This window comes from Felis catus, chromosome D3 (assembly GCF_018350175.1).
Source record: "Felis catus isolate Fca126 chromosome D3, F.catus_Fca126_mat1.0, whole genome shotgun sequence".
Taxonomy (NCBI): domain Eukaryota; kingdom Metazoa; phylum Chordata; class Mammalia; order Carnivora; family Felidae; genus Felis; species Felis catus.
In genome coordinates, this window is record NC_058379.1 from 32,673,222 (window position 1) to 32,685,393 (window position 12,172).

Genomic DNA, 12,172 nt, shown 5'->3' on the forward strand with positions numbered 1-12,172 from the left:
TGGGTGAGGCCCTTCCCCTTGGCTCAGCGGTTCCCGCAGCACCAAAGGCACATCTCAGTTGCTGCACGCGCTGCACTGCTTTATGAGTATAAGGCACTGTCCAGCCTCTTCCACTAGATGGGAAGTGGCTGCAGGGCAGGAGCCCTGCCTTTCATCTTGGCAGGTCCAGGACCCAGCCTTTCCCACAACACTGCCCCTCAGGCTCTAGACCCGGCAAGGTGACATGCATTGCAGTGGGACAGCACAGACTTATCAGGCGGGCTCCCACACCTGGGAAAGCTAGACAAACCAGCAGCCTCCTTTCAGTCCCCAGTGACTTGAAAACGCTAGTTCTTTGGGGAGGAAATGCATATGAAAAATCCCCCGGTCTAGAATGCAGTTCCTGCTTGCACCCATTTCATAATATCAGTAGGGAGCACAGATGATAAACCTACAGTTTAGAATCACACAGATCTGAGTTCCAACTCCACTTGGGAGACTGTGGGGGGCATCACTGAGCTTCTCGGAGCCTTAGTTTCCTCATCTGTAATAACAGTGGCACCTCAGACACAGTTGTTGGAAGAACTAAATGAGGAATCCTATGTCACGGTCTTGGGACGCAAAATGATTTCTATGTACACAAGGACGTGCACCACTGTTATTTTTGAGCGCAAATGCCTGACGGAACTTAATGACTTACGGCAAAAATCAAAAACCTATACACAAGGTACAGATCTCAAATGGGATCCTAAAATACCGGGTTAAGAAAAGATTTATTCTTAAATGTTCCTACACTGCAAGGAAGGGCGACGAGAGAGTGCTGTATTTTTTTCAATCAATCAGCAGTAGACACACAGCCCCTGCCTTCCACCACAGTCCCATTCACGGGGGGGGGGGGGGGGGGGGGGGGGCCGTGAGGCTGTCAGGGCACTTCCCTGCTGAGCCCTTTACCACGGCTATCTTTGCTCTTAACACTGTAAACATGCTCCTTCTGCCAGCAGTCAGTTAGTGTATGCTGTTTTTTAATTAATGTTTTTCAGCTACTCACTAACTAAGCATGCACTTCACAGACCTCCTGGCCTGGGCTTTCCCTCCAGATAACATTCTGTTAATGTTTAATATATAAAATATGAGCCTTTAGTCACTGACTCCTGAATTTCAAACCTAAAAGAAGGGAAACCATCGGGTTCCGTGTCAGAAGCATCATTCGGGGATGTGTCCCAAAGCCTCCTTCTGGTCTCCACACCATCTCGGTTCTACGTTACTGTCCCCAAGTCTGCTATACAATTAATACCCATAACTACAGAGCAACTTGTGTGTGTTCCAGAACGCATGGACCAGCACACCCCCCCCCCAAAAACTCTGCCAGAAGCGGGTTTCTAATAGGCAACAGGACTTTCCTCTGTTGGACTGGGAAAAATGTGGCGATTGGAGGTACAGTCCTGACGATACTGACTATACATTTCAGGTTCTAGACATATCTGAACACAAGTGAGTGTGATGTGATGGTTAATTTTATGAGTCAACTTGACTGGACCATGGGGTACCCTAAATGTTTTGTCAAATGGTAGTCTGGGCTTTTCTGCAAGGGTGTTTTCGGATGAGATCAACATCTTAACTAGCAAAGCGGATTGCTCTTTGTAATGCGGGTGGGCTTCATCCAATCAGTTGAAGGCCTGAATAGAAGGAAAGATGGATCCTTCTCTGAGTGAGAGAGAACTCCAGCAGAGTATCTTTGGTCTTATTCTGCAACATTGGCTCTTCTTGCCTATGGCTTTTGGGCTGGCTCACTGGCTCTCCCTGGGTCTTCAGCCTGCCAGCCCACCCTGCAAACTGGACTTGCTGGCCTCCAGTTGGTTGTTTCTCTGGAGAATCCTAATACACAGGACAATCAATAAAGCCCACAAAGTGAATTCCATGTGGCTCTCCTGTGGCATACGGGTCAGCAGTTAACATCTGCTAATAACTCACAAATGAACCTAATCACGGGAACGAGGAGGAGCTGGTGAAAGCAGAGGTGGGCCATGGATGCCGGGCTCTCAGGCATCACAAGCCAGGGAGTCTTAAAGCTCTCCAGTGTCACTGCCTCCCTCTTCAGCTTCATGGGCGTTTCCTCCAACTTGCTATCTCTACTTTTTAAAGTCCGGTCACCCCCCGCCCATTGTCCTCCTGATGCCCTGGCACTCCTCTGAACCAGCCCCACTGGGCGCCTGGCCACCTCGTGTGACACATCCTGAGGATAACCTTCCCCCACACTTCAGCTGCCTTTTGTGTCACCTGACCCTCTCCACCTCAGACCATTCCTTACAAGAGGCACATCCCAGATCGCAGGCTGGGCCCCGCCAGCAGGGGCCGCTCCCTGGATCCCACCTCCTACAGCTTGGTGGCCGCGCCATCACCCTGTTGAGGGCTCACCCTGCCCTGGCACCACTCCAAGCAGTTCACGCGTACCAACTAGCGAACCCTCAAAAGAACTCTGACGTAGTGATAATTAAGTTGAAGATGAGGAAACCAAGGCACAAAGAAATGAGGAAAGTTGCCATGGTCACAGCTGTAAGTGCAGGAAAAGGGATTGCGCGGCAGGTGCTCCAAATCTTCCGTCGCTGACCAGAGCCAACCCCCCCAGGGACTCCTGAATCCCTATCAGGTGTGGGGTTCCCAAGCAGTGGAACGCACCCAGCTGCCTGCGCCAGAAACCCCTAGGCTCTTCACAACTAGGTCTCCTTCACCTCACAATTCACGGCCAAGGCCGCCCACAACACCGTCACTGAGACTCACGTTGGTCAGTTTGAGCACAATAATCCCTGCAACCCCACCGTCCACTGAGGGTCTCCTCAAGCCCCCCAAACTTTGCCCACCCACTGGCCTGACCCTCCTCTTCCAACTTCAGCTTCAGCCAACGTGCTACGTGCTTGCCGTTCCTGCGTGCCGCCTTGGCTTTCTCCCCTCAGGGAGTCCATCTTCTCTCTCTGCCCTGACACCCTCACCTTTCCCGAGCCTGTCACCCAACTTCTCTAGGGAATCCCGCTTTTCCTTTTAAAATCACAAGTGCAGGTATGACTTCTTCCAGGAAATTGTCCCCCATCTTCCAGGGCCTGGGAAGACGGCCACCACAGCCATCCCGCATGCTATTGTGATCATTGGCTAAGCTACTCGTTGTCCCAGGAGGCCAGGCCTGGGGCGGGGGGTGGGGGGTGGGGGGCTCCAATGCCCACTGCATGCTGAGTACACCACCCAGGTAGCCCAGGCACTGCCGGGACAGTGGACGCAGAGATCCTGAAACTGGCTTAGCTACAAGGACGTGGCACCACCACTCAACTGAATTCTTCCCTCATCTCCCATGGGAGAAAGATGTGAGCCCACCAGCCTTCGGTTCCAGCCTGATGAGGCTGAGAGACAGGGAGGAGCCTGGATACAAAAATCCCCTTCTCCTCTCTAAACCTCAGGCTAGCTGGAAGAGCTCAGCATCCCCCCCCACCCCCAACTCCTAGGGCTGGGGAGTGGAGTGGGGGGCTCTGGAACTCACTAGCATCGTTTCCATTCTCTGGCTAAGTGGTAAGATTTCAGCTTACTCTCCCCGCCAGCCCCAAAGACTGTAAACTCCACTAACGAGGGCTCCATTAGGTTAGCAAGTAAATATCTCAGGGCCACAGAGGCTGATTCACCTTCACGTGGGAGTGACACCAGCCTTTGCTTCCATCCGTTTAGTAAGATGTGGGATTTCACGGACTCCTCCTGCCAGGGCAGATGCAAATGCCTCTGAAACAATGCGCGTGCTCTCATCCCCCACCCCAGCTTGTTAGCAAAATGGGCATAAGAAACATGCCTCTTTCCTTACAACAACACACAAGGAAAATGGCAGTTGGCCTCACACACAGGGTCAGGGAGAGGTGGGCCCAGGACACTTGGACCACATGTGCCCCACAGAGGGCAGCTGCTACTTTACGTTTGCCAGTTGTCTCTCGGGAGTTCCGTCTTGGCGGAGGTTTCAAATGTTGGCAAAAGTTTTACAAGTGTAAGTGCAGGCTGACTCCCCACCCTGCGGAGCTAATCAGGAACAGGAGGCCTGGACCCGGGGCACAAAATGCAGCACAGGGCCGAGGGGAGGTGGGGGACAGAAGGCGGGAAGTGGGGAAACTGCCACCCGCCACCTCCCTTCCTCCAGCGCCCAGTGGGAGAGGGGCAGGGAGTCTCTTCTGAAAGAAATAAGTGACCTGAGACCTCCACACACTGACGTCTGGGAATCTCCCAGAGAAAATCCAGGAGGTTAACTTGGGAGCACCCTAAGGCGGAGTCCACGGGTGGACAAACCGGCTCTCTCTTGGTCCCGGAACCTTGCCTTAAACCCCAGCCCGGGCCATGGGCTCCCAGATTGGGGTCTCCACCCTCACCCTGTGCCCTGAACTCCAGATACAAACTCAACACCTCCACTTAGAAATCCACCGGCAATTCAAGCTTGACGTGCTCGAAACACACTTGACTTCCACCTCCAAACCTGTTCCTCCTGCCCTTTCCCCATCTTGGAAGATGGCAAATCCATTCAACCAGTTTTGCAGGCCCAAACCCTGGAAGGCATCCCTGCCTTTTCTCTGGGTCTCACACTCTGCCTCCATCCAACAGCAAGCCTGGCAGTTCAGCCTTTGAAACGCATCTGTTTTACCACCTTCTTCACTTTTGCCCAATCAATCCACCCTCATTTCTCACTTGGACTACGTGAACAGCTTCCTATCAGATAGCCAATTCTGGTCCCCGGGGGCACTGCAGGGTCCCACACAGCAGCTAGGGTGAGCTCCCTGTCACCCTGTAAGGGCCCCACACAGGACTGCCCAGAACCTCATTATCATACTCAGAGTAAAGGTACAGTCCTTGTCAGAATCACTCAATAAATATTTGTTCGGTGCCTGAACACATATGTAATCAGCATTTTAGTGCCACCATTGTAAAAACGAGATAACCAAGAAGCACATGACAAGACACTTAGGTTGATTAGTCGTATGGGACATGAAAATTAAAGCAATGAAATACCACCTGAAACCCATCAGACCGGCTACCGTGGAAAAGACAGACAATACCAAGTGTCGTCCAAGACGTGGAGCAGCAGGAACCCTCACCCATGCTGGTAGGAGTGTAAATTGGTACATCCACTGTAGAAAACTACCTGGCAGAACTTCACACCTGATGACGCAGCAATTATTTCACTCCGATCATTAAAATATCCCCAGTAGAAACACATACACACAAAACCAAAAGACACAGGCAAGAATGTTCAGAGCAACATTATCCATAACTCCAAACTGGACATCATCCAAAGTTTCCTCAAGAGTTGAATAAACAGTCATTTATTCACATAACAAAATGCAGCAGCGGTTCTCAAAGTGCTGTCTCCCGCCCAGAAGCATCAGGATCAGCTGGGAACTTGGTGGAAATGCTAATTCTTGGCCCTGCTCCTCACCTAATGGGTCAGACACTCTGGGGAGGGGACTGAGTCTGCCTTTACAAGCTTTCCGGGTGCTTCTGATGCATAAGACAGTGAAGACCATTTCTCTACAGCCATGAATCTGATGAGTTTAACAGCCCTGAGTAGATCATCAAACATTCTGCCGGGAAGTTCAAAGATGACTATTAGCAGATACACAGAAAGCTAAGCAAATGAAAAAACACACTTTTTTTTTTTTTTAAAGGAAAATACATGTTGCATGAGAAAGAAAATATGTAATACAACTATAATATCCAACTCAACCATGCATTACAATTGTATAGTCAACAGAACATGAGCTTATGACGATGGAACTGATCGGGAAATGCAGCTCACAACATAAATGCAGTGTCTACAACAGACAACTCCAGAGCGAGCAGTGGAAGCCTGTGATTCAGAAGACAAGTGTAACTATCAGAAAATTGAAAACAGTGACCTCTGGGGAAAAGGATGAGCATGATAGAGGACAGGGCACTGCTGTTTTTCATAATAGTCCTTTCAGGGGTATTTCACTTACTAAATTCCCCGTGTGATATACCGGATAAAAATTAAAACCACAAATCAAAAAGGACACTGCGTGGGCAAAGCCAGCCAGACAAGGGGGTTACACTGGGCCAGAGCCCACCGATGTGTGTTCTCCAGTCAGGGAGCCAGAGGTGGACACAAGAGCATCCACGTTCAGAGCACACTGTAGGGAAGACACAGCAACCAGACCAGAGATGAACAAAGCCGGGAAGCACCACAGGAATGATGAGGAGAGTCACATGGGAAGGTCCATGAAGGAAAGGGTTGAGGAGCTGAACCCTGGAGGGAGCGTATGGTCGTCAGGAAGCATAAGAAAGGCAGGAAAGCACAATGTGTTTTGAAAATGCCAACTAGTTCAATCTGGCTAGCCAGAGGGTTGGTCCACGCAGGGGCTTTAGGGACGACAGCCTCACTTCTCAAGACTGGGCTTTGGGTAGGTAAGGCCAACTAGAGAGGATGGACGTCTGGAGTACTGAGTGAGGGTGGATCCTGGGCTTTTGGTGTCCTGCCTTGTCCTGAGATTTTGTCACCAGTGAGCAGAGGTGAATTTACTGTGAAGCTAATGAAGCCGAGGTTTCAAGGCTCCCAGGGACCTTAGCAAGGTGTTCACACGATCACACATGAACACCTTTTTTAAGTCTGCAAAAATCAGCTATTCTGACTGCAGATATAACCACTGTCTCTTTCCACTGTGACCTCCATTATATTTTGTGTCAGGTGGCACTGGCATTTCTGGCTGAAGGCAAGTTGAGTGGAGATGAAATTGCCTCTGGGTTTGATGGAATATATCTGTGGAGTTTGCTGTCACATCTGTCTGTAAGTTATTATTAGCCATCCTGTGTAGGAATGGCTTCCAGAAATGCTTCCACTGTCCACCATGCCGAATGGCTTGGCATGGTGACATGAAGGGCAGGGCCAGAGGAGCGTGTGAGCATGCGTAGCGGCAACCGGCACACAGGACCATGGAAAGAAAGAAGCGACCATATGCAACTAGAAGCTAGTCTGTAGAAAACTCTTCCCTATCTTCTCACAACTAGCATATAAGAGAAAACTGACAGGATTCTCAAATTTGATGGCGATCCTAAAAATGTATATAGTCCTACCCATAATAAGTTTGAAGACTAAATAAACTTTTCCAAACTATCAGTAATCGATTTCAATCAGTCGTGCTACTGGAGAGCCTGAACTTATCCTCCTCCTGGCTCCATAGAAAACACTACAAAATCACAGTCATTTGAAGGCACAAAGAGCATGAAGCCAAAAATGTGAGAAAAGTATTACAGAAGGTTGAGAAGCAGCTACAGAATTATTTTTATGTATTTTGTCATATTTGTTAGCATCTTAGAATTTATACTGTTGTGATTTTTCTTATTCTAAGCGATGTTTATAACTCATTTTGAATTTGTAATTTTGTATTTTTTTCTTAAAGAGGGCTCCTAAATTGTCTGAGTTTCAGGCCTAAACAAAACCGAGATCTACCCCTACAGGAGCAGTTTTCTGAGATACTTTTGCTCACACGTCAAAGATGACAAACACCCATTCCAACGAAGATTACTATTTGTATTTGCGGTGGCGACAGCAGTGGGGCTCAAGTCACTCCCCTCCCCAAAGCCCAGCAGCCAGGTGGCTGGGCATTAGGGCTGCAGTGGCACCAGCATGGGTGGTTGGGCACCGCAGGAATGGGCGGTGCAGAACACTGGGAGGCCGTGGTGGAGAGGGCAGCCAGCACTTCAGGGCAGGTTACTTTTGCGGAGACCTCTTAGGGTGGGGCAAAGGGAGGTGGCGGCAAAGTGTGTAGGGCTGCCCTGACCCAAACCAGCATCTGAAAGATGAAGGGTGGCAATATTTATCTCTTGGGAGGCCCTCGCCCCACCCCCGAGCACATATAGAACTATATAGCATATATGAACATATATAGCATATATTTCAGCATATAGAGCCCAGACTTGGGAATTCAGCACACAGAACTGTCTCAGGAGAAGCTGAGAGGAGCAAACTTAAAATAGCGGAACACCGGGTACGGGTGAGGGGGTGGGCATGTTGGGCCACAAGGCCACTGTAACTGTGCCAAATACTCCTTTAGCTAAGGAGGACTCAGAAAAGGATCACCATTAACTACCTTTTCAGCCCTCTTTGGGCTATCTGGCCAAAGGCCAGATTTTCTCCAACCAGCACCCCATTCCTGTGAGAACGTTAATAAGACAATCTGTCCCACTTTACATAGGTTGCAATGACCTTGTGTGGCTTCTGTTTGTTCCAGCCATAGACCATTCCGGCCACTCTCCCCTCCACTGCCCGGCAGGCAGGAAGCATCACATAATGCCCAAGAGGGAGCCCAGAATCCTGGGCTCCCTGACCAGACTCCTAATGGCAGAATCTTTATTTTACCCCTCCCCCACTCTCAAAAAAAGTTTTTTTGTTATTGGCAAGTTATTAAAACTTAAGATATCTCTTAATAAGACCCTTAGAATTGTGCCTACCATACTGCAAGTTCTATATAAGTGTCTCTTCAAATAAAAGTTTTAAAAACGCTTCCGTTTCTTCACGGATCTACATTTGAAAAACCATAAAAACCCATAACAACTCACAAGGGTTTACACAGTGGTGTCCAAATCCTAAACTGGCTTCTCCTTAAAGCTTCAAGGGAGAAGAGTTTTACGGTGGAATCTAAAAGTTATTAAATATCCTGATGATGCTCATTCTGGAAAGGAAGTGAGGGGCGGGGGCGGGGGGGGGGAAGCAAGTGCTCCCTGTACACAGTGGATGCGCTTTCCAGGAAGAATGTTTGTCCTGCAGCTACAAACTTCAGCCTTGTAGCACTCAAGGTTTGGGGTCCTCTTTTCCCACTAGGAAGGAGACAGAGCCAAAGGGTGAAGTCCCACAACCCACCTTTTAAGTCATGCCTTCCCTACAGGCTGAATCTTGCATCCTTAAAACCACAGAGGGAGGGCCCTCCAACACAAAATGTGTCTACTCGGTGTTGAAATGAACTTTTAAAGAGGATTAGAGGATTCACACCAAGGTGAAGCACTATCCACTATGCAGGTGACAACTCGGCTCAAACTCAGGATTGGTAACAGCCTGACTTTAACACCCAGGGAAAACCAGCAGGGCATTTTCATACTGCTAGACCTGAAAAAGAAAGTGCTATTTGGATATAAAAAGTCAATCTGCTCACACTGCTACTTCTGTCCACCTTGACCCTCCAATCACCAAAACACAGTCATGTACCTTAACAAGCCAGGCAGGAGTAAGCCACCTTCCCACTCAGTCTACCCGGACCCTGGCCGTCCTGGGAGAACCAACAGCGCTCATTCACTGCGCAAGGACTTCGAATCTACAATGTGTCAGACACCGCTTCGGGTACAGAGGAAAATGTGGGGAACGAAACGCAAAAATGAAAGTGAGAAAAGAGTAGCTGCACTCTCTTTTCAAATTCAAGTAGCAGGTTCTTTTCAGCTCTGGTGCTTGATTTACGTCCTTTTTTTGGTCAGCGTTACCAAGATCCTCCTAACACTGAATGGAACCACTTTTCCGCTGTTGGGTCGGAGTAGGTATGGATTTAGGTTGCTTGAGGAAAGACAATCAAACAGCAAGACAGCCAGATCTCCCGAGGCAGGGGTTTAAACCTGGAGGCAACCACACCCACGTCCTGGCCACAGGATCTATTCAAGGTCCGTAAAAACAAACAGCTGCGGCATTCAAGCCTGGGAGGGCTTTTTAAAATCCTAGGGCTAATTTGCATAGCTAGTATATTCTAACCTACTCTCTCCAACGCAAAGGTCAAGTCACCTACAGTTAGACACTCAACACGGCCAAAGGAGAGGGGCCATGTCAGGGATGCTTCATAGGTGGCCGCCCCCTCCACGGGAGAAAGGTGCTCACCTCCCCCGGGTCCTGGAATGGAGAAGGGAAAGGGACGGTCTGTGCAGTAAACCAACACAAAGGCTTCTTTCACCAAAACGCGCCCTAGCACCCTCGGTCCGCGGATACCAGACGCCCACCGCTCGCGGTCCGGCCGCGCCGGACCCACTCCGCACTCGCGGGCCACTGCCCCCAGCCCCGCGGCCGCACGCCGTGCGGGCCCGGCTCTCCCGAGCCCCGAGGGAAGGTCAGGTCTCCTTCCGTCCGACAGGAGTTCTGCTCGGACTTTGCGAAGTTCCAAGTGGTTGTCCTACAGCCAGCGCGCCGCCCCGCCGGGCCCGACCTTGCCCGCTGGGGCTGTGCTCGTCCGGCCCCCGCCGGGCAGGGGAGGAGGGCCGCGGCGCTCACCTGTCCCGCCCGCAGCGCCAGCTGCACGGCCGCCTCGAAGCACTCCTCCCAGGGGCCCCCGGCGGGCGCCTCCTCGTCCTCGCCGTTCGGCTTCATCGTGGCCTCGCCGGGCCCCGCCACCTCCAGCCCTCCTCGCCGGGCCCCCACCGGCTCCCGCCGCCCCGAAACTAGGCTCCGCACTGCTTCCTCCTCGTCCCGCCACTCCGCGCCTCGGCCGCCGCCGGCCCCACAGCTGTGCCCGCGGGAAGGGCAGGGAGCGGGCCGCGGCCGGGGGAGCCGCGCGGCGCGTCCCGCGTCCCGCCCCGGCCTGCCCCGAGCCCCGCCCCTCTCCGCCGCGCATCCCGCTCCCCGCCCCACCCAGCGCCGAGCCCCGCCCCTCTCGGCGCCGAGCCCCGCCCCCCTCCGCCGCCCATCCTGTTCTCAGTCACTGCCGGTGCCCAGCCCAACCCCTCCAGCACCGAGCCCCACCCCCCCGGCAAGGATTCGGGCCCCACGCGGAGCCCTGCTCCTCTACGCCTCGTGCCCTCCTACCCCCGGCCCCACCCCCAACCCCGCCCCCGGCCCCGAGCCGCACCCCTTTCGATTTACGTCTAGCTTCTTGCTCCGCCAGGCCCCGCCCTGAGGCCGGCCTCTCCCCGTCAAACCCCGCCCCGCCAGCTCTCGGTCCCGCCCCGAGACCAGCCCCGCCAGCTCCACGCTGAACCCCGCCCCGCGCTCCTACCGCGAGAAGGGTGGGTGCTGGGGACTATGGGCCAGGAACAGAAGCCCCGGAACCTGACCGGAGCAAGGTCCCGGGGCGGGGTTCGTGCGCGGCCAAGGCCACGACTGCAGCCGGGCAGCCGATATGCAGTGGGCGCCGACGCGTCTGAGCCAGTTGGGGGCGCCTCCGACCCTCTCGCCCCCGCCGGGCGGCCCGTGCGCACGTGGCTCGAGAGGCGGCCAGGCCGAAGGCTCTTCGTTCAGCTGCTAACGGGTTGCTCTTCCCTCAGCGGAAAGCCACAGGACGCTGGGGTTGTCGGCCGGCTCGGTCACCCGCGGACGCCCGCCCTCACAAAGCGCCTGTGTTCCTGAATGTTTCGTTGCAAACGAGAAGCCTTCACCCCAACTAAAAACCACACACAACGACGACAGTGAATTTTACAAACTGTCTGAACTCAGAATTCCCATGTGGAGCCCAAACCGAGCAGCCTTTCTCTGTAATGAGGAATGACCTTTTCGACCTTGGATTATTTAACGCTGTTGAACACTGGCACCACCTAAACATAAATACAAGGCATTTCCTGAGAGTGTGTCTGTGATTTCCAGGAGTTTAATTTCATAAGCTGCTCTGCCTACCCCTTTATAAAATATGCTGACCCATATAAAATTATTCTGGAGTGCCACTTCTCAGAGTCTGGGAGAACAATGGGAGTTTGTACAAGAACCTCGATGGGACATTTTTTACACAAATAACCTAATGATGGAATTAAATGCTTTTAGATTTTGTCTGTGAGCACTTTATGTTGGAACATCTTGCAGAGAAACTTGAGGTTTACGGTGTAAAGAGGTGAAAATTACAGACCATGAAGAGGAATTAGGAAGCCAGAGCTGGATAGGGCTTTAGTCTGCGCTCTAGCCTTGCCCAACAGCTCAGAAAACTAGGCCAAGAATTGCCCCAGCTCCCACCAACGGCCATTTGGGGGCAGCTAAAGGGATGCTCTGCTTCATCTTCTTTGTTCCAGTTTTTCATGGTTTTCAAGATACAGAGCTGGACTTTTGAAAATACATAAGACTGTGTTCTGAATGCTTTACTTGGAAATTAATGCATTCATTTGTTGATCTTCATGGCAGGTTTTCATTAGAGATCCCTTCCAACACCAAGCAAAATTAGGAAGTTACAAAATTTCTCTTTGGTGTCTTCTTAGCTCCCCTTTCTGAACA

At 51.8% G+C, this 12,172-nt stretch overlaps 1 protein-coding gene across 1 annotated transcript in view; it reads right to left on the reverse strand.

Moving 5' to 3' along the window:
* The window catches only part of IMPA2 (inositol monophosphatase 2), a 46,183-nt gene extending 35,615 nt beyond the window's left edge, over positions 1 to 10,568 (reverse strand). The window contains exon 1 of the mRNA XM_045041596.1: positions 10,253 to 10,568. Coding sequence (XP_044897531.1) covers positions 10,253 to 10,348 — 96 coding nt within the window. The 5' untranslated portion in view covers positions 10,349 to 10,568. The remainder of the gene's footprint in view (positions 1 to 10,252) is intronic.
* Positions 10,569 to 12,172: the final 1,604 nt, after the last annotated feature.